Source organism: Micropterus dolomieu, linkage group LG22 (genome assembly GCF_021292245.1).
Source record: "Micropterus dolomieu isolate WLL.071019.BEF.003 ecotype Adirondacks linkage group LG22, ASM2129224v1, whole genome shotgun sequence".
Taxonomy (NCBI): domain Eukaryota; kingdom Metazoa; phylum Chordata; class Actinopteri; order Centrarchiformes; family Centrarchidae; genus Micropterus; species Micropterus dolomieu.
The window spans coordinates 1,621,025-1,643,378 of NC_060171.1; the positions used below are offsets into that span (position 1 = coordinate 1,621,025).

General features: G+C 42.4%; 3 protein-coding genes and 1 long non-coding RNA gene across 7 annotated transcripts in view; 2 read left to right on the top strand and 2 right to left on the bottom strand.

The window, feature by feature from the left end:
* The window catches only part of sh3gl3b (SH3-domain GRB2-like 3b), an 11,702-nt gene extending 2,585 nt beyond the window's left edge, over nucleotides 1–9,117 (bottom strand). The window contains exons 1-9 of the mRNA XM_046038009.1: nucleotides 9,006–9,117; nucleotides 6,946–7,014; nucleotides 6,796–6,868; nucleotides 4,699–4,842; nucleotides 4,058–4,191; nucleotides 3,015–3,173; nucleotides 1,713–1,816; nucleotides 1,308–1,432; nucleotides 1,159–1,212 (exon numbers count right to left, since the gene is read on the bottom strand). Coding sequence (XP_045893965.1) covers nucleotides 1,159–1,212; nucleotides 1,308–1,432; nucleotides 1,713–1,816; nucleotides 3,015–3,173; nucleotides 4,058–4,191; nucleotides 4,699–4,842; nucleotides 6,796–6,868; nucleotides 6,946–7,014; nucleotides 9,006–9,050 — 907 coding nt within the window. The 5' untranslated portion in view covers nucleotides 9,051–9,117. The remainder of the gene's footprint in view (nucleotides 1–1,158; nucleotides 1,213–1,307; nucleotides 1,433–1,712; nucleotides 1,817–3,014; nucleotides 3,174–4,057; nucleotides 4,192–4,698; nucleotides 4,843–6,795; nucleotides 6,869–6,945; nucleotides 7,015–9,005) is intronic.
* LOC123962104 lies at nucleotides 3,626–4,266 on the top strand. Its single transcript, XR_006822855.1, has 2 exons — nucleotides 3,626–3,916; nucleotides 4,073–4,266. It is a non-coding gene; the product is annotated as an uncharacterized LOC123962104 (long non-coding RNA).
* A 756-nt stretch (nucleotides 9,118–9,873) lies between the features above and the next one.
* commd9 (COMM domain containing 9) lies at nucleotides 9,874–16,147 on the top strand. Its single transcript, XM_046038008.1, has 6 exons — nucleotides 9,874–10,013; nucleotides 10,665–10,781; nucleotides 11,736–11,875; nucleotides 13,867–13,901; nucleotides 13,996–14,099; nucleotides 15,634–16,147. The coding sequence occupies exons 1-6, from the start codon at nucleotides 9,897–9,899 to the stop codon at nucleotides 15,769–15,771; spliced, it is 651 nt and encodes a 216-aa protein (XP_045893964.1). The 5' UTR covers nucleotides 9,874–9,896; the 3' UTR covers nucleotides 15,772–16,147.
* A 2,400-nt stretch (nucleotides 16,148–18,547) lies between these two features.
* Nucleotides 18,548–22,354, bottom strand: part of rbl2 (retinoblastoma-like 2 (p130)) — a 46,028-nt gene continuing 42,221 nt past the window's right edge. For all 4 annotated transcript variants that reach the window (XM_046037086.1, XM_046037085.1, XM_046037089.1 and 1 more), the window contains one exon: nucleotides 18,548–19,729. In XM_046037086.1, coding sequence (XP_045893042.1) covers nucleotides 19,562–19,729 — 168 coding nt within the window. In that variant the 3' untranslated portion in view covers nucleotides 18,548–19,561. The remainder of the gene's footprint in view (nucleotides 19,730–22,354) is intronic.

Genomic DNA, 22,354 nt, shown 5'->3' on the forward strand with positions numbered 1-22,354 from the left:
CCTTTATGGCCACCATGTACCCGTCCTCTGATGGCTACTTCCAGCAGGATTATGCACCATGTCACAAAGCTCGAATCATTTCAAATTGGTTTCTTGAACATGACAATGAGTTCACTGTACTAAAATGGCCCCCACAGTCACCAGATCTCAACCCAATAGAGCATCTTTGGGATGTGGTGGAACGGGAGCTTCGTGCCCTGGATGTGCATCCCACAAATCTCCATCAACTGCAAGATGCTATCCATCAATATGGGCCAACATTTCTAAAGAATGCTTTCAGCACCTTGTTGAATCAATGCCACGTAGAATTAAGGCAGTTCTGAAGGTGAAAGGGGGTCAAACACAGTATTAGTATGGTGTTCCTAATAATCCTTTAGGTGAGTGTATGTCGAGAGGTTGTCTATCTACTCGGTTGTACATGCACTCTTTGACTCCTCTTTGGAAATGTCCTCCCTGTCCCAAATCCAGCTGCCCTTCATTTTAACCTTCCTTGCAATGATAATTACACTGTGGCGTTGTGCTGTGTGATGGAACTGTAAATTTTGGAGTGGTCTTTTATTGTGGCCATCCTGAGGCATACCTGTGCAATAATATCTCGGCAAAGGAGAAATGCTCACTAACACAGATTTAGACAGATTTGTGAAGAATATTTGAGAGAAACAGGCCTTTTGTGTACATAGAGAAAGTCTTAGATCTTTGAGTTCAGCTCGTGATGACTGGGGGCAAAAACAAAAGTGTTGCCTTTATAATTTTGTTCAGTATTTGACCTGGATGACTGGAAGAATGTTCACAGACATTTCTTGTAAGATGACAGAGAGATGAAAAGGACAGCATTGTTGGTGGGGGATGAGTGGTTTCTTAGCCCTCCCCCCAGTTTAGATATGGTCTCTCTGCTCTAGTGTACATGGACTCCAGGAGCCGGGAGCACTAACGAACCAAGTGGTCTCCATCACCTTGATAATGACTCCACAGAGGTTAAATAGCTGGGACTCCCTGCCAGTCAGTCACAACATCTTCAAGCATCTTCTACCACGTCAAACCAACCAGTTAGTTTTCCTCTTTAAAGTCTTTCCTCTTGTGAACCAGAAGCAAACTATTTGATAAAGTATGCCGTGTGTCGCTTGTGGAAGTTGTTTGTGGACGTCAGTTCTTTCTCACCGTAACAGGAGATGGGACTGCCGGGTCTGGACGGTAACACTGTGAACTGCTCACCTGTCACAGAAAGATTGGCACAATCCTTACACATATTTCACTCCGGAGAAATGTAAAGTGATCATATTTCAAGTAACAACTACAGTAGGAGTTACCTAAGGAAACTGTCTGCGTGATAGACGGTTGGTGGTAACATCCGATGCTGCCGTTGCGTTCACGTCTGACTCTGATCTTTTTGGGCCTGAACTGTCGCTCTGGTTTGTTACTGGCAGCCATCAGCCTGTTCCACAACAAATACAGAACTTTTAAAACTTAAAGCAAGAGCATTAAAACCTGAGTGAGAGTCTACAGCCACCTCAGCATCTGGAACTCAAAATCTAACGAGTCAATTACAGTGAAATTTATATTCACACACAGTTTATAAACTTTTTACACTTGATAACCAACGGACAGATTGTTGTGGGTACTCGTGGTCACCAAGTGTAGAATCTTATTGATTTTGGTGATACTGGGATCTTCCCTCTGGAGGGATGTGGTAGGTGATGAAGACGGTGGCTCACTTTGCCTGCAGGTTGCCATGCAGACCCAGCAGGACGCGGTGGGCGTTGCGGTGAAAGTCCAGCAGCGCAGCGATCAGAGCGGCCAGATGACCGAGCTGATCGACCTGCAGGAGGAAACGTCAGGACAGCCGTCAGTCTGGATCTGTTTCTCTCCAACACAAGGATTTTAACCAAACTTAATGAAGTGATGAATCATTTTGTTGTTAAGTTGTTTAAGATTTACAGCCAGTCCTGGGTGTCTGAAGTTGACTACATACAGTAGACCTTCGACTGGATGAAGTCTCAAATGTTAAAAAAATAATATTTTAATCACGTTTTCTCTCACTTGGATTACTCTCGAGAACGGACACTGCTCCTGTGTGTTGCACTAATCAGATGAAGCTGATTCGATTCTGATGAAAAAGAAAGGAATTGTGCATCTTTCTGTCCCTACCTGGTATTTTAAAATTATATTTATTGGCCAGAGGTGGGCGCAAAAATGTTCCTTTACTAACTGGACTTTGCCAAATCTCAGCACCTGGATGAGAGGATTAGCAAAGAGTAACGGACTCTGTTTAGAGAAGGTTTTTCCATTCCAGCGATTGCTAGAAGCCTAAACTAAACCTAAACCTAAAGCCTAAACTTCTTGTGATACCTACAGGATTTTTGTCACAAACATATCTCTCTGTCTCTTGAGGCCCAACAGAACAGCTGGATGGTATCATGTTTGAAAACTGAACTAGTGGCAAAAGGTTATGGAATCTGTTCTATGCGAGACAACATGCAGCCGCATCTCTTTACTCAGACCACATTAATCTGCACTGGAAATGGGAACCGGGCTCTCTGATATCAGAACTGTCTCGACAGTATCTTGTCTATCTTGTCTTCTAATTATGACTTCCGCATCTCATAGGACACAGAGCTGTCAAAATGTCCGACCCTCTTTAAATTCGATGGTCTCATTTGGAAATCAGCTTTCAAAATAAATCATGCAAAAACGTTTGGAAGGAACGTTTGCTGTGCCGAAAATGGCAGCTGTCTCCTAATCAGGTCACAGAATCTGATGGGTCACAGAACACACTGTAACACCTGTTGTCTCCTAATTATGAGCTCTTGTCTCCTAATGAGGGGATACAGAGGTATTATTACTAGATTATGTCTCCAATACCTTCCCCAGCAAGTGGTCATCTTAATTCCTTCAGGGTTACTAATAATTATTAACTAACTAGTAATGTTGGGAAATTAAATAAAGGTGTCACCAAATGATTGGGATCAGTTCCTGACAGCTGGTGTCTCACTTCAGTCCGTTACTGTCAGACTCACGTCGCTCTGCAGCAGGACGAACATACTCCTCTCCGCCTGCTCTTTGGAGGTGATGAACTTGTTCCAGGCCTGTCGGACCTCCTCCGCTGGGACTTTCCCTCTCCGTCTCCTCTTGTAGTCGAAGTCCAGCCGACGGCCATTCAGCTTCTTCAGCTGGTACTGAGGAACCAACCAGAACAAAGAAACTGTTAGTTTTGGATGATGTTTTTTGTATTTTTCCCGGTGTGTTTCTGGTTTTTGCCATTGTTTTATGTGTCTTTCTATTTGTCTCTGTTTCTCTCGTTCCTTGTCCTAAGATATTTATGTCTGGTCTCTTATCTTAGGTCTCTTGGCCTCAGTTCTTAGTTCTGTGCTTTAGTTCATGTTTGTCTTACTTACTGTGTCCTTCTGTATTATTTTGGTCATGTTTGCTCTATTTAATCTTAGTTCAGTCTGTTTTCCCTGTTAGTGGTAGTTTATTGGTATATTTGTGATCTATTGTTTATATTATTGTTTATTCCTGGTTATTATTCGTTCGACTTACTGGTGCTGTCTCTCTGCCTCCCTGTGTCTCATTAGTCCTGATCCCCCTCACCTGTGTTTCTCCCGCCCTGCTCGTTAGTCCCTGTGTATACATGCCTGCTTGTGTCTTGGTCACGTCCTCCTCGTCGTCTGACTTTGAGTGTTCCGCTTTGTTCTCTGTGTTATGTGGATTTACTCTTTGTTGGATTTATCTCTGTTCTGGATTCTGCTTTGTTTGGACTTTTTGCCTCAAGCTTCCACATAAGCCTGTTTAGTTTATTTGAATAAACTTTATTTTGAACTGCATCCTCCTCTCGCCTTGCCGTTGTCTGCATTTGGGTCCACACTCCTCAGTTCCCTGCCGCTTCACTCAGCCAGGCCGTGACAGAAACACAGATAAGGTAACTCAATATTTGGACAAAACTCATTGTTCATATCTGAGAGTACCGTAGTTACATTTTTGCTAAAGTTGGACAAATTTTCCAAATTTTTTGCCAACGGTATGAACGTGAACTTGTTGATGGTGCTGAGCCTCCTCTCACCCTGATCTCCTTCAGCTCCGTGTCGTGGAGGTCCTGCAGAGGGTCGATGAAGGTGCGTTTGACGTTGACATCCAGAACGTCCCTGGCCTGAGCAACCTGCTGCAGAGCGTCACCCACATCAGTCAGAGCGCCGGCTGAACCACCAGAGGACGAGAGGAGGAGGAGGAGGATGAACAGAGAAAAAATAAACATCAACCCATTTTCCTGTTTTCTTTGAGTATTTCTGCAGGGGGGGATTGTTAACAGAATTTTCCAAAAACAAATTATTTTAAATATACTTAAAAATCTGAAAACAAATGTTCAACAATTGAATTTATTTAACCGTATTTTATTCTGTAATATCCTTAACTATATTCAGTAAGAACACCACAAAAAATAAGCATCCAAAATTTAAGTGTACATCTCAGTCAGTTTTAGAGAGTTCATAATCTGGGATTTAGTTTTTTTCTATCTCAGTTTGCTTTTGTTTGTTGTTTGCATGGTTCTTATTGAAAGTATAGAAAAATTACAACTGACCCACTGGACATCTCTGGGGCTGGTTGTACAGAAACAGATTTAATTCATGTTTCATTGGGGCTTATTAACTGTGTTTTATAAGACTTTTAAAACCACAAAATAAAGAATAAAAGCTGCCAGTATACCGAATTCAGAAGCAGCTCCCAGCTCCTGGCCGTAGCGCAACATACAGTCTCCCAGCATGCCCTCTGTCTGCGGGTAACCCGTCCACTTTCCCTGTCCTCGAATCCTGGACATCGTGCTGAGCATGCTCAGTTTCGCTCTGTAGGCTGTGACGACACAAAGACATTAGATTCATGAACACGAGATGGTTCTGAAGTTGTTGGTGATCAACTGATCAATGATTTTAACTGTAGTTGATTGTTTTTCTGCACATTGAAACGTTAATTTTGAAACTGTTGAGAGGGTCTCGAGAGGGATAAATACCGAAGCTTGTTGCCTTTTATTATGCCAGTATCACTACTTATAAAGAACGCTAAATAATATATGAATGAATGAAACTTTTGACACTGTATCAAGCGTGCACCATGGAGCCTACACGTTCATGCACGCTAGAACCAGACTGCTAATTAAAAATCCCCAAAATTAGTGAACCAACTTGAGCAACTTTGATAATCAAATCCTCAGACCTTTATCATCTACAACAAAATTTACTATATAATACTGGAGAGTTAAATAAATAACAGTTATCAAATTTTCCTTCCCTTCCAGGCGTTTGAGACAAAGTTAGTTCACTTAAACACGTCAAAATTAAACAACTGTTCCAGTTTTTACACGAGAATCTTTCAAGACTTTGTCAGTTTTAGATATTTTAAAACCACTTATTTTGGTATTTCAATGTGTGATAGAAAATGTTGCCGCGAGCAAGACTTTAAACCTCTTTGGTCCACTAATTATTATTTAAATAAAAAAAGAAAACAAAACTTCCCTTTAAAACCTGATTTGAACAGCACAAAAGGGAACGAGAGTCACTTTCCACTTCACCCAAATCACACAGCTCACACCATCAGTTTTCCTCCTGAGAATTTCTGAATACCTCTCTGGGAACCATCACCTTATCGTGGTGGAGAGGTTTGCGTGGGTTATAGACACCTGAGGAAAAAACAAGGAAGAGGAGGAGAGACCCTGCCCGGAGGAAGCCCGGGGCCCCCGTCTGGAGCCGGGCCCGGAGGGAGGGCTCGCCGGCAAGCGCCTGGTGGCCGGGTTTGCCACGGAGCCCGGCCGGGCACAGCTCGAAAAAGCACCGTGGCACCCCCCCTCTCCGTCCTTTGGACCCACCATCCTTAGGAAGATCCACAGGGGTCAGGTGCGCTGCCACATGGGTGGCGGTGAAGGTCAGGGGCCTCGATGGACCAGACCCGGGCAGCAGAGGCTGGCTCTGGGGACGTGGAACATCACCTCTCTGTGGGGGAAGGATGGAGCGCTACCAGTTAGATCTGGTGGGACTGACCACGTACAGTCTCGGTTCTGGAACCGTACTCCTTGTATGGGGATACTCACAAGCCCCCGGCTGAGCGCCGCTTCGTTGGAGTTTACTCCGGTGAACGAGAGGGTCGCCTCCCTACGCCTTCGGGTACTGGGGGGGAAACTCTGACTGCTGTTTGTGCATATGCACCAAACAGCAGTTCAGACTATTCGGCCTTCTTGGAGACCCTGAATGGAGTTCTGTATGTGAATGGGGCTCCAGTAGGGGACTCCATAGTTCTGCTGGGAGACTTCAACGCGCATGTGGGCACGCTCCCTTATCTCCCTTATCTCCCTTATCTCCCCTTAGAGAAAGGGTGAGGAGCTTGGCCATCCGCGAGGAGCTCAGAGTAGAGCCGCTGGTCCTTTGCGTTGAAAGGAGCCAGTTGAGGTGGTTTGGGCATCTGGTAAGGATGCCTCCTGTTCCAGGCACGTCCAGCTGGGAGGAGGCCTCGGGAAAGACCCAGGACTAGGTGGAGAGATTGTATCTCCACACTGGCCTGGGAACGCCTCGGGATCCCCCAGTCAGAGCTGGTTAATGTGGCTCGGGAAAGAGAAGTTTGGGGTCTGCCCCCACGACCCGACCACGGATATACGGGTGAAGATGGATGGATGAATTTCTGAATAACACCAGCTTCCTCTTCAGTGACGTTTTACTTTAGTTAGACTGTAAAAGACAGAGTTCATGAAGGATAAGATTCTGCTTTGGCTCTCTCCCTGTGACTCGTTGTGTTTATCACGGCTGTTTCTCTCTGTACCTGGGTTTGGTTGGAGGAACTCGGTTGTTTTGGACAGCAGCTCGTCCAGCAGAGAGTGGAGGACGGCGACACTCTGACGGAGAGAGAGAGACACAGGAAGTCAGCTGTGATCAGACGGAGATCTCTGCGTGAGCACAGTCACAGTTTTACCTTCTCCATCTTCAGGAAGTCTTTGTCCATCTTTGTTCCTTCAGCTCCCATCAGCCTCTCGTTCAGCAGCTGCAGGAAGAGTTGGGGAAGTAAGCATTAGCACCGATCAGAATCAGAATCAGCTTTATTGCAAAGTACATTTTCACATCAGATGAATATTGGTGCACAACAATAGAGAGAATTATTAGGTGTCATTTACACTGAAGACGCTTTTTGCCACCACTTTTTGAAAGCTTTTGTTAAAACTGTTAGCTTGCAACAAGAAATGTTAAACAACAAATGAAAATGCTTTTATAAAGGTGTTTTTGCACAATAAGAAAACATGCAATGCAATTAAAATATAGAAGAAACAAATGTGCGTTGAATTAACGAAAGAAGTAACTTAACCTAAAAAAACAAGCCACTGATTTTTGAAATTATATTGCATTATATTTTTATATTTTGAATTGTCACCTGCCATCTGAGCCTTTCTATAAATGAAACCATTCCACCATAAATTGGTGCAAATGTCTCCAGAATGCAGGAAAGGATCCCCAGACGCCCCAATCATACAGTATATTTCAGAATTGAATATTTCTTCAAAATAGCGTTCAAATATTTTCTCATCTTGTTCTCGTGAACTCAGTATGGTGCATCGTCACATGTCGTCAGCTAATCGCATCGCCTGATCTGAGACCTTTCAGCTCGCCTCAGAGAGAATAAACAAAAAGGTAAAAGTGTTGAAAAGTCAAGAAGCATAAATAAACATAAAAAGAGAAGAAATCACATAAACACTATGTTGTATATATTTTGCACATCACTGCACAAACTGCCATATTGCACATATTCCTTATTATTCATTTATCTTTTGTCAATTTTGTTTTATATATTTATATATAAGGCAATTCTCTGTATTATGCTTGCACAACACAAATCCGGCCACATTATTTTTTCTTTTACACATAGTTATGAACTTGCACATCTTTTTATTCCTTATTTACATATTGTTAAATTTATTTATATCAACTGTATGTTTGTGTTTATGTCTAGCACCTAATCACCAAAGCAAATTCCTTGATCGTGTGAAATACTTCTTGGCAATAAAGCCTGATTCTACTGGGTTATAGCAGTGAGATGGAAAGTACTTGTACTCAAATCCTCTACTTAGCCACAATTTTTAGGTTCTCTTTCCAATTTTATACTTTATTCTTCTTTTTCTGAGGTTATGTACTTTTTAACTACTGGTGGAAAGTAACTCAGTGCATTTACTCAAGTAGGCTTCCTGTACTTTGCTTGTGTTTTTCCATTTTATGTTGCATTATACTTCTACTCCGCTACGTTTCAGAGAGAAATATTGTACTTGACCAACTACAACTTTAAAGTAGGCTCACTGTTCAAGTTAATAGATAAAAAATAAACAATGTTACATAAACAATAATGATCCAAGACTAATACTAACATCCTGACAGAGGCCGTTCTGCAGAATGTGTTTTTACTTTTAATACTTTAAGTGCATAAAGTTTCTTAAGTAAGTTTTAGTTTTAAAGGCAGGACTTTCACTTGTTATAGAGTATTTTTATAGTGAGATACTTAAGTAAACAGACCTTCTCTAAATACTTCTTACACCACTGTAGCACCAACAGTACTGTGCAGTATTGTAGTATTGTGCGAGCCGTGGTAACATTAGTTGTAGTAGTAGTATTAATAGCAGTAACATTAGGATAGACCTATAGTACTAGTCCTTATAACAGCAGCTGTTAGTAGTAGTACTGGCAGTGGTAGTAGTAGTCGGTAGTATAATTAAAATCATTAGCAGTTGTAGTACTAGTAGCCTAGTAGAAGTACAAGTATGGTATACCACAACAGTAGTAGGATGATATTTGGAAACATAAATCACAGGTTACTTCTGTTATCATTAAAGCCGATCACCTGCTGGATCGATATTTATGCTGATAGCCTGTAATGATCTGAAGGATCGATACTGATGTGTGGACCAGCAGGCCCTGTGTCGCAGTAAGTCTCAATGCCTCTGCATGTTTTATAAAACAGCAGTCCGGTTTAGCCCGGTTCGGCCCGGTTACCTGGCTGGCTTTGTGGAGCTGCTTCTTCATCCCGGAGACTGACATCTTCACCGGAGGACACGAACACCGGCCGGCAGGGGATCAGCGGGGCTGCCGCCGGGTACCGACCACCTCCATCCCGTCTGAGAAGCTCCTTCCCCCGCAGAGAGTCGCTGCACCGAACCGCTCCGCCGGCTGGAGCCTCCGGGACCGGAACTGTTTACTGTTAACTTATTGTTATAATTATTATTATTATTATTATTATTAGAGATAAAGCCTATTGTTGGCTTTATTTTTAGCCCTTTAGGGTTTAATGTTGTTATTATTATTATTATTATTAATAAACGTTTAATTTTACAGTGGGTTCTTAAAAAAAATTTGTATGAATTTGTATTTACCTAAATTAAGCTTGTTGTATATTGGTATGTATTATTAGACGGTCTGTTTCAGGTGTTATTACCTTATAGGATTTATTGTTCAAGGTGTTTTATTGTAATAAAAAATATAGTTTTCTTATTTTATTCCCTCAGTCATCGCAGGGGATGTGTTTATTTGTAGCGTGCTGCCTTCAGGTGCTGGTGGAAATGTTGGATTTAACAGAAAGAAAACATTATTGGGAAACGCGATCATAGAAATCCGGGAATTATTAACCTATTTTTATTTATTTATGTAGAATTAAGATTTCCACACCAAAACACATCCATTAGCTCTTTTTACCACTCACTATTTTACTGCATTTTTTTCTCCAGATATTTATACAAACATAATTTTAGATGTATGCAATCAAATCAAATATAAAATCAATCGGTTTTAATTTGATTTTGATTTTTTTGTTGTATCCTGCTACTGTTTCCTGCCGGCTCTCTCACCTGTAGGCTGTTCACGCTGATTCTCGAGTGTACTTCATTTCCCATGAGCAGCAGCGCCATCTGTGTGTCACATGACCCTCCCACCCTAACGTCACCAACCGCCAACATGGCCGCCGCCGTCTCCAGCGAAGATTTCAACACCTTGCAGCTCCTCCTGAAGGTACTGATCCCCGATATCAACACGTTTTAAAACGCAAACTGTTGCTGTTGTTTTTGTTTATGTTGTCTTGAGTTTGTTGTTTTATAAAAACAGAGGAGCGGAGCAGCGGAGCTAAACGTTAGCATGCTAAGGTTAGCATCAGAGCTTTCGGACAGGGTGCAGTGGTGGAGGAAGTCTTTTACTTGAGTAAAAGTACTAATAACTCACTGTAGAAATACTCTGGTACACGTAAAAGTACAGTACTTGGTTAAAAATACTTAGTGTCCGCCACTGAACAGGATGTACAGACTGTGTTTAACTGATTTTGTGTGTCTTTAGTTTGTGTTCAGATCCTTTACTGAAGTTAAAGCACTAATGTCACACTGAAAATACTCCACTAGGAGTAAAAGTACAATAATCTATGTATTATCAGCTAAATGTAAGTAAAGGCGCTCACAGTGAAGTCAAGTGTGTCGCCATTATATCTGATGTTTCTGCATTAATAGAGTTTAAATTTTCAGTGAAACCAAACAGAAAAACAAAATCAACATCTTAACAAGCTGAATGAAAGCTGGGCAGCTCAGCGGGTCACGTGACCGCGGCGTCTCCAGCTGTGCTCCTGTTGTTGTTGTTGTTGATGATGATGATGATGAGCTGTTGTTGTCTCCCGAGGCTCCATCTAAAGACGCAGTGAGGGACGTTTGCATTCAGAGTCACAGAGGTCCCAGTCGCCGGCTAGCAGAGACCACATCCTCCACGCTGAGCATCCCTGCAGCCCAGGCTGCACAGGTAACTAGGGCTGCAACTAACGAGTCCATTAATCTATCGATTATTGAAACGACTAATCGACTACTCGGATCATGGATAGCAAAATTACACAATTCGTCTTACTTAGCTATCAGCTTTTAAATTAAACTTGAGGTTGTTTTAGGCACGTGCTATTTAACAGTCACAACAATAAAATAAATACTGCTTTCAAAAATGCATCTTTTAATGAACGTTTCTGCAGCAGCAACAGAAAGTTCCTCTGAAATCAAGTCCTGATCTGATCTGCTGTTTAGTGAGGGAGCAGTTTACACGCCAGTGCTGCGACACACCGGGACAAACTGACACCACAAAGAAAGAAAGGAATAACGTCATGCATTACATTTGCCGACTTTACAGGGGGGTCAGTAAGTATTATAATAATTATTAAATAACGATGAACGACGCTGCAGTTCACGACCTTTCTGGCTGAGTGAAGCGCTGCCACACTCTGCAGGTTTGAGGTGGTGAAGGTGTTACTGCAGCGCTGATGTTGTTTTAGCAACTTTACTGCTCACGTCACTTTACTCCGTTAAGCCGACGGTGTCCTTACGGCCCGATGACGTCATAAACGAATCATGAATTTAATAATGATTCGATTTTTGTCCACTACGTCGATTAGTTGTTGCACCCCTACAGGTAACAGCCACCTGGATGTTCAGACTGTCAAACCTGTATTCAGCCTCTCGATGTGAACAAACACCAAACGGATCACACCTGGAAACTTTCAGACCACAAACATTTTCACCTGTAACACCTGTTCAATGTTAATGCAGCGCTCTGTAACCCATAATAATCTGAACACTCTCTGCAGTGAATAACAATAAACTAAATAAAATCCACACTGGTGACGACGATGCGGTTGACCTGATGTTTTCACCTGTACAGGTGTCGGACCTCAGAACAAACAGATTAAATATCTGTGTGTTTCCCCTCCAGCTGGTTCAGTCTCTCCACCGTCTGTCTCATCACGTCCTCTTCAACAACCTCAGCTCCCCCGAGCAGATCCTTGCTCTCTTCCCCGAGTCGTTCCACACCAGTCTGAAGAACCTGATCACCAAGATCCTGCTGGAGAACAGGTGAGCTCAGGTGGAGCTTCACACCCACAGAAACGTTCAGACAGACAAGCGGTTCAGGTTCATGTGTGGATTTACAGCAACATTAACAACAGCTTTGACACCTGTCAGCTGGGAGGTGAACTGTGTGTCCTGATGGTGGGCGTGGTCTTTGTGGCGTTTCCTCTGCTTCCAGATGCTCTGCATGATTCGTTTCGTTGCCTCCGTTTGCGTCTTATTGTCTCATGCTTGTAATTTCTCATCGCCTCACTTTGCTGGTTTTGGTGACAGCAGGACAGAAATATTGACTGATGCGCGTCTTCGTTTGACTTTCAGAACAACAAGGCGTCTAAAATTGTGCCTGGATTTTCTTTTAAAGACAAATGATGACAAAGGATGTTTCTGGATGTGGAACAGGACGAGTTAATGAGCCACACATCAATGATAATAAAATAAAGACCCAGTTATCGTTTATGGGGCCCTGGCTTGCACAAAGCGCAGCGCAGGAGTCATTGCTAGTTTCTCAACCCACGCGCCCCCGAGAATGTTGGTCCTAAAATGAGGTGTGGCTCCTTCAGAGAGTCTAAATTATTTCAAAAGCTAAAAGTTGAATTCTGTTTCCTCTGTCCTGTCACCTTCATAACTACAGTTTTTTTTGTTTTGCTGCATCATGTGCTTCACGCCGTGCGATCGTTTAAATAAGTATGTAAGTAAAGTTTATTTCTGTAGCACCTTTCACAGATAAAAATCACAATAAAATGCGAAACAAAACAACCAAGTAAAATACAGTGCATAAGAAAATGTAACAACAAATGGAAAACAAAATCATAAAAAAAAAAAAAAAACCTCATCTAAGTGATGGCGAGATGAAGCTTCATGAAGCTTTCCATCCAGTTGGTTCAGTCATGAGCCGAAGCTTCACGGTGCTTCATTCGCTCTACTGTGCCATCAAGTGGACAATAAATATAAAACAGGCAAAGTGATTATAAGGCACCAGGGCTTTGGTGTGTGAAGCTTTGAACTGAATAAATTAATGAATGATGTGATGCCAAAACATAACTGATTTCACCTGCTGTAGAAAAGTAATTATCAGGGTAATATGGGGTAAGAGTTTAATTCTTACAAAAACCACAAAATGTAAAGAAAAACTTTCTTTCTCAACTGAAGTTTTCCTCTGTTTCATAACAATTTTTGAAGTTATTTGATCAAAGCAATTCTGACATAAGTTGATCAACTTTTTTTTAGTCATTTAAAATAAGCTGTAGATAAAATCAAGTTCAAAAGTCCACAAAATGTTGTGGAGGGTCCGTTGCATTTTGCTGCTCCTTTCAAATCGCACGCCAAACCTGCAAACCGTCTCCTGAATCTGTCACGTGGTACGGCCGGCTCACGAGGCTTCGAACGCCACCACATACATCATCAACACAAGCCTCGACACGCGCTTCGAAGCCTCGATACTGAAGGACACATCACTTCGTCTAACTAAAAGCCTGCTTGAGTAGCAGCGTCTTCAGTGGCTCTTTAAAAGAATCGACAGGATTCACACAAAGTAGAAAGCCGAGGTGAAGCATTGCACAGCCTCGGTGCCGCTGCTGGGAAGTTAAAAGCCTTGCGGCAGAGTTCTGAACAGCCTGGAGACGGTGAAGGTCCTTGTTGCTCAAACAAGTAAAAAGACAAATCTGAAAAATACGTCCCATAGGTGGGATTATCTGCAGCACTCTCAGTCATTCCTGAGGATGTTTCCTGGAAAGAATAACGTTATTTGAAATTACAGGAATTTGCTTAAAATCCAAATAAGTATTCACACATTTTTTATTTCTCATTAGAAACTTTACTCTCCGTGTTGAATCGTCTGCTCATCTCCAGCTGAACGCGTTCTCTAATTTGTCTATAGTTAGTGATTTCATAGTTGTTTCTAGAGGAAGCTATACATAAATTACAGATGTGTAAAATAAAGCATTATTGATTGTTGGTCGGCTGAATATAAGATCACGTCTCCCTCTGATGTTTTTCAGTCCAACATGGAGGACAGACGCTCTCAGTGATCAGAGTGAGTCCAGATTCCTGTTTCACCTCCTTTGTGTACTTGATGTGGTGCTGCTGTGTGTGCGGTAGGTAATAATACTGTGTGTGTTTGTGTGTAGTCTCTCTCCCCCAGCTGAAGGAGTTGGACTGGAGAGTCGACTTGGTGACCGGTTCAGACTCAGTCAGTCGCATGTCCGTCCCGACCTGCCTGGTTCAGCTCAAGGTGGGTACCAACCTGGACCACAAAAACCTCCACGTACCGAGGTCATGTGACCGCCGGGACTGAGGTTTACTGGCCTGTGGTAAAAAAAAACTCCTTTCCTAACCACTTCTTCTCAACACCGATGAAAAACGTCACAAGGTCAAGGAAAGATGTGGAGGAGAATTCATGAGGACTCGGGGAAAGCTGACCCAGGTTTACTCCAAGCTTTAAAAACAAACTTTATCTACAACAAATGCAACATAATTTAGTGACGAAACAGTCTGGTTTCCTGTCCACCACAGAATCCCAGGATGTTATCACGAGAAAACAGCGGTCGTTATTTCGAGATCACGGGAAAATGATCCCGTTATCGCGAGAAAACAGCGGTCGTTATTTCGAGATCACGGGAAAATGATCCCGTTATCGCGAGAAAACAGCGGTCGTTATTTCGAGATCACGGGAAAATGATCCCGTTATCGCGAGAAAACAGCGGTCGTTATTTCGAGATCACGGGAAAATGATCCCGTTATCGCGAGAAAACAGCGGTCGTTATTTCGAGATCACGGGAAAATGATCCCGTTATCGCGAGAAAACAGCGGTCGTTATTTCGAGATCACGGGAAAATGATCCCGTTATCGCGAGAAAACAGCGGTCGTTATCTCGAGATCACGGGAAAATGATCCCGTTATCGCGAGAAAACAGCGGTCGTTATTTCGAGATCACGGGAAAATGATCCCGTTATCGCGAGAAAACAGCGGTCGTTATTTCTATCACGAGAAAACAGCGGTCGTTATTTCGAGATCACGGGAAAATGATCCCGTTATCGCGAGAAAACAGCGGTCGTTATTTCTATCACGAGAAAACAGCGGTCGTTATTTCTATCACGAGAAAACAGCGGTCGTTATTTCGAGATCACGGGAAAATTATCCCGTTATCACGAGAAAACAGCGGTCGTTATTTCTATCACGAGAAAACAACGGTCGTTATCACGAGAAAACAGCGGTCGTTATTTCTATCACGGGAAAATGATCCCGTTATCGCGAGAAAACAGCGGTCGTTATTTCTATCACGGGAAAATGATCCCGTTATCGCGAGTATTCCACGACATTTATATGTACAGTATTTTGTTATGAATATGATATTGTTAACTATAAAACAATAAGCTTGTTTTTAATTCCACTGGAGGGATTTGACAGGGAATATAGAAATCTATATTTGTAGTTTCAGAGCATTTCCCGACGTTTTGGATAGTCTCACAAGCGTATAACGGGTGCTTAATTGTGGTGAAACTACTACGCTGTGTCACCATAAATGTTGCTGCCCCAGGGAATTGTGGGACGGCACCACCTCCTTTCCTTTGGTGAAGGATGGTGCAGTGTGCCCTACGCTAAAGCAGGTAAGAAAGGAAGCACTGAAGCACCTTTCCTCAGCTTTTAGAGGATTCGACCAGCTCTTACGGGGTCATTTCACTCTGTCAGGAACCTCACTAAGCGGAACTCTAATCATGTGATCAGCTTCATGCGTCTGATGACGTGTTACATGTTCGGGTTTTCAGATGGAGGATCCGTGTCCGGCGGCAGGCGGGAAGTCCATTTCCACGGTGACGGTGGAGCTGGGCCGGGAGTCTCTGGACACCATACTGGACGGACTGGGACGCATCAGAGACCAGCTGTCTGTGGTCGCCGGGAAATGAAAGGACCGCTGATTGGCTTGTTGGTGTAATGACATCACAGCTGGACACTTTTTACAGACTCTCGCTGATAGTTTTGGTGCCAACGTTAAATATCTTCATGTTTGAGCAACTTCATGCAACAAAATTTAGATTAGTTGTTGTTTTCTCCTGAAAACTCTGAACTAATAAGTTAATTCATCAGTAGATTTACACAAAAGCAAACATTTTAGATTTTTACAACTGATGTTTCGTTAGTAGGTAAAAAGACAAAACATTTGGACGTTAAATCTGCAAAAAAAGTTAATATGTTGGTGGACGTTTGTCATTATGTTGACATTTTGTACATTGAATTATGGATTATTTTGTGTGGAACCAAATTAAATTTTCCATTACAGTACAAGTACATTTTTTTGTGCAACTTTACTAGTTTTACCCCAAAATATACAGTCCCTTCTTCTACAACCACAACAGATTCTGTTTGAATATTACGAACACTTAACGGAGTTTCTGCTGCCAAACATAGATGAAATCTGATAGTGAGAGACACCTAATACAGTGAAATAATACGCTTATAATTTATTAAGCTAATTAACGCTTTCTTAATATTGTGTAGGTTCCCCTTTTGCCACCAAAGCAGCCCTGACCCGTCGAGGCCTGAACTCCACTAGACCTCTGAAGGTGTGCTGTGGTATCTGGTACCAAGATGTTAGCAGCAGATCCAGTCCTGTAAGTTAAGAGATATTTGTCCAGCGCATCCAGTAGAAGCTCGATTGGATTGAGATCCGGGGACTTTGGAGGCCAAGTCAACACCTTGAAATTGTTGTGTTCCTCAAATCATTTCTTAACCATTCTTTGTGGCGCATTATCCCGCCGCGAGAGGCCATCAGGGAATACTGCTTCCGTGAAATGGTCACATGGTCTGCAGTAACACTTAGGTAGGTAGCAGGACTCGAGGTTTCCCAGCAGAACGCGGCCCAAAGCGTCACACTGCCTCCTCCGGCTCGCCTTCTTCTTATAATGTGTTATGTGTTCCCCAAGTAAGCCATCCACATGTTCTGATTTGACCTACAATAGCTCGTCTGTTGGATTGGACCACTGTCCATCCTGTCGCCGGTTCACTGCTCCTCCTTCCTTGGACCACTTCTAATAGGTACTGACCCCAGCAGACCGGGTTTGGAGATGTTGTGACCCAGACGTTGAGCCATCACAGTTTGGTTCTTGTCAAAGTCACACATCAACTCTGAGGACACAATCCTAACCTGCCGCCTGATACAACAACACTTTTGTTTTTGTGGGATCCAAACTGTTCATCTGCAGGTGTTTTAGACCCTGAAGGGCAAAGGGATTTTGACCGCTGTGGCACACTGGCGCTAAACCATTGTTTGACAGTCTACTGTTTTAGAGCCTAAGGTTTGACCATTGAAAACTGGGGGAAAATGGACGTTTCATGCTGTGTCGTCTTGTTATTCTGCAACTCAACAAAACCCTGGAGATTCTTGAACGCTACACAGCAAGGTAACATCAGGGCAGCCAGAGGTCACTCCTGGGTTAAGCCACCTCAGTAGCTGACAGTACTTCTATTGCACTGAGCACTATTGATTTGGACCTCAGTATTTCTTTCTTTCTTTCTTTCTCCGCTAAAACTGTTTGTGCAGCAAAAACTGCCGGACGAAAACTCACCAAAATTGGCAGATGGGTTGCAAATTGACCTCACAGTGGCGCTATAACACTCAACACTCAAGTTTTTGCAATTATCTAAAAAACTGTTTCATTTTAGAGTCAAACTTCTTTGGTCAATTTAATTTCTGGATTCGTCTGCATCTTTGCTCCAATTTGTCTTCTGCTCATAAAATCTCAAATTATGTCTTTTTTTTCAAAAACCTGTTTTTGAAAACTTGTCAAACAACGTTGGCAGGATCATGTACGGACTTCGCTGATCAAAATTTATTAAAAGAATTTTGATTTAGTCTTTCCGGTTTTTTTTTCCCATAAATCTTTACGTACAATTTTACATGAATGCTCGTAAATCAAAAATAAGCTTTTGTAACCAAACATCTGGTCTGTTCAGATGCTCGGTCCGAGATTTGCTGAGCAGTCTTGAGATATCTTTCCACTAGGGGGCGCCACACATGCGATAAGTTTAAAGGGGACATATTGTTGCCCCAGTTGCCCTTGACTTTAACCTTCGTTGGGTGAACTGAAAATTGAATTGAATTAAAGTGGGCGTGGCTTATTACAACAAATGTAAATTTCTAGACATTTCTCATTTCAAACTTCTAGAACGAAATCTTAAGAAAATCACACGCACATCCTAGAGAGCTTGACAACCTGAGGTCAATTCAGAAGTGCGTCACTATTTATTTTTCAGAATATGCTAAATCTCACATCTAGATCTCCACAAGTCTTCGTTCAAACGCGACCAAAATTGACACAGATATTCTCTAGATGGCCGATATCAAGTGTTTCAAAGGTTGCAGCTGTTTTTATTCTCTGTCTTACTTGTTTTTAGGGGATAATCTTGCTCTACTTTTTTGGCTACAGCTCCCAAGATTCTTTGGGGCGGATGTTAACCAGAAGTATGGCTGCCATAGAGTCAGTTAGCTGTGGGCTATTTAGTCAAACTGGCTCCTTGAACAGCAGGCGAATCAGTAATTATAAACGTTGTTTGAGTTAGTTTTATATCCTTGGACTTGTTGAATAAATGTTTGGTATCTTGTAGCCCCGTGGAGGCTGGGGGGGGGGGGCGTACTTACATGCATGACACAATAATACAAAATAATTCATATTAACCAACATCTCAGTGGCGACACAGAATCTACCAGGTCACTTTTTAACATTTTATTTTATCAAGAAGTCTTTTTTTTTTTTTTTTTTACAATCAAGAAAAGTTTGTTTGAACAAACAGATTTCAGAAGTTAAAGATATAAAGGCACTTAACTTACAACACCTCCATAAAATAGGTCTCTCTCTCTCACATTTTTTTTTTACAAATATTTACACACGAGTTTGAGTTAAAATCCATGATAACAGGAGGAAAAATGAGGCCGTTCTGCTGGTGTGAAAATAAAAATCACTTCACTCCCGAGCGCTTTAACTGACAGATGTTAAGATTTTAAAATGATTCAAACTAAATTCAGCGAGCTGATAAAGCAGCTGTGGAATTAAATCAGATTTTTGTTGTCAGTATGGTAGAGAAGATGAAGGATGATCTAATGAGGCCAGGAGTAAATAAGAGCGTAAAAATCAAAAACATGAGAACGCCGTGCTGCGAAGCTGCTGCTGCTGCTGCGACTTCGTCACACCGTCACTTCAGTAAGAAACTCGTACAAAAAAGTCTCGTTCAATAATAAATTTCATTCCTGTATCGGAGAAGAAATGGATGGAAGGATGAGTTTTACATCCAGAAAGAAGAGTTCAGCAACGCGGCGACGTAATACTAATGAATGCAGTGCAGAGGAAATGTGTCATTGACCCGTCTCATTGATTATTAGTTTAAAAAATGTATTAATAGATGTTGTGACTCCTTTTATTCAGTATTCTTTCAGAAAAACTGTCATTTCTGCATCCAAACACTGTTAAACACCTTTTAAAATGGATATAACTTTATAAATACGACTTTTTTGCCTCAACATTTTGAATTTTCCCACGAGTTCATCATTTTTTCATTCTGGAAATGATGTTTCTGATCCCGTGGTATTTTACTTTAACTGTCTGTTAAAACACTTGATGTAGAAATGACGGCGTGTGGTCTGTGTGGTCTGTCCGCTCTGACAGCGTGACGGGGCCGTGAGGGCGTGGCGTGATGGCGACGTCAGTGCGAGGAGCTGCGGTCGTTGGCGACGGCCTGCAGGCGGCGCAGCAGGGCGGAGTGGTTGTCGTTACAAACCCTCTTGGGCGACGTCTCCTCGTCCAGCGGCATGCTGCGCTTCCTGGTGGGCGTCTCTCCGGTCCGGATCATACTGTTGATCTCCTGGAGACGCTGAGGGGTCAGAGGTCACAGAGCAGAGGTCAGACAATATATTATTAACAATTAATAAACGATGTCTTAGTAAATACACAAGCAGTTTAACAGGCTGTTTCCTTTCTGTAGACTATCAAAATAAATCATGATGCAGGTTCTAATAACATTTTCAGTTTGCAGTGACAACCTGCTGCGTCCCAGACGTCCCCCCTTTCAGCCTCCAGACCAGAACCAGGGAGACCAGCCTCCGTGTTAACCCGCTGCCACTACGCTGCTGGTAAACAAGGCTCGGGGACCAGCTTGGCTCTCGACGGGAGCTGTAACGTTTATTTATCCGTCCAGAGCTCAGAAATGTTTAAACACCAGGGATGAAACGGAACGAAAACTTCATATCACGGTTATAGTGACCAAAATTATTACGGTCACGTGAAAATGTTCGGATGCACATGCTGAAACCATTTCATCAAGTTTTATATTGAAAACTACAAATAAGATTTAGTTTGCATAAACAATAAAATAACAGCCAAAACCGTTTGTAAACATATGAAAACCATGTAAGTGTGCATGATCAAGATTTGATATGTTGTATTATATAGGTGATGCACAATTACATGAAAACAAATAAGTCTTTAGAAGACAGTGAGAGTAACTGCAGTCTGCAGCGTTTCTCTTGTTCTGACACTAATTTGATCGCTGCTGGATTTAAAATGACCAGAGATGTGCTGGTTGGTTGACTAAACGGCGTAACGTGTTATATCATGTGTAGTGGATGAAAAGTCTGCAGACACACGATGCACACAGCAGCAGAACAACGTGCAGCGTTTTTACAAGAGTAACAACACTGAGAGCTTCAGTTTACACGCTGTTAGCAGGTCAGACAGACAAACCAAAGCTGAAAGTTAACTCACCCTGCGTTCACTATCAGGTCATTTTCTTCAATCAAGTTTCTGTCAGCGCTAAAAACTAAAATGGGACCGGACTGCAGAGAGACTGAAAAATCTCCGCAGCGCTGTCTTCTGCCGACCCAAACGAACCCACGCTGCATTCTGCTTCTTCTTCCGGGAGACTGTCGCTAACTTCGGTTGATGCTGGACTAGATTTGCCGTGAGTTTATAATAGCGCGGTAACTAAACCCGGTTACCATGGTAATTAAAATGTGGTCGGTAATAATAACCGTAACTTTACCGCGGTTTACCGTTGAACCGGTAATCGTTTCAACCCTATTAAACACCAGCTTTGACTCAGTGAGGGTCGACTGGAACTTCCTGTCTCTGACGTCCTCTCTGCTCCATGTTTTTAAATGCCGATACAGCCGATCACACAACAGATTTATGTTGATTTTAAATAATGATTTGCTCAGCTACAGTGGTGGAAAGTAACTCAGCTGCTGTACTTTTGTAGTTCAATTTTGAGGTACTTTTACTTATAAGTATTGCGCGTTTTACTGCAGTACTATTTGTCCAACAGCTGCAGGTACTTTCCAGATGAAACTATCCAACAGTATGTAAAGTAGTTTCAGTGTTTCCCAAGGATGGAGTTGTAGCAGCGGAGGTAAAGCGCAGTATGTCTGAATATAAAACCCCAACACAACATGTCTCAGCAGCATCGCTCTTGTGTCCATGAGCATGCGCCGCTCGTTAGAATAGTTAAAATGTCAGTGTTTAATGTGAGCTTTAGATGAATGTTTTGGTGGGGGTCGTGTTAGTCACGGTCCGGAGGGTCGAGGGGTTTGAGCGTCCTCCCCGAAGAAAACGTTACGTTTTCCAAAGAAAAATATGTAATTTCACATTATTTTCACCATATCTCTTAACAAATAGTTGGAAAAGCGAGAGCAGATAATAAACAACCAACAGCCAAACACCAGCCTGCTGGAGGAACGACAACCTTTAGAAAGTACTTTGGTTGGTTCTGTTGCTCCACAGTGATTTTACAGTGAGGGCACAGCATGTTTTGGGCATCACCCCCTGAAACCCTGTTAATATGACCTCAGAATCATTGTAGATACGACTGTACATGTTTGCCTTCTGTGTCTTCGTTTTACAGCTTCTGACATTTATCTGTAGACATTAATATAAAAAATAGGCAGCATGAGAAACCTCCTCCCTTCTGAGGTGCATTTTATTTGCACATTAAAATCCAAAAAGAAACGTCTCCTCATCGGCTTAAAAGGACGAGTTTGCATCACTAATTAGCTTTACTAAGCTCAGCTCCTCCGGTAACCTCCGTCCTTTCTTTTCCAAAACCACTTTTTCAGACTGAAAACTGAAAACTAATTGAATCAGTCTGTGCAGGACGGAGCTACAGGCTGCGTCAGTTTACTCTCAGTTTGTACTTGATGTTCTCAACATTGGACAAGTAGGCAGTAATAAAATCCAGCTTCCAGTTACTCTCTATAAACTGAGCTAATGTTCAGGTACACAGCAGCTCTCTCTATTTCTGCACTGTGGTATTTCTACTATGAGTACTTCTTCCTCCACTCGTCAGCTGCTTGTCTGTATTTCTGATAACAGCTGGAGAGAGCAAAAGTCATGACGTCACTTCCTGTCCAGCCTGTCATTGGTCTGTGCTCAGCCCTGTTATATAAATGCTGTAAATGTCATGTATGTATACTGTGTGTGTGTGTGGGGGGGGGGGGGGGGGGCT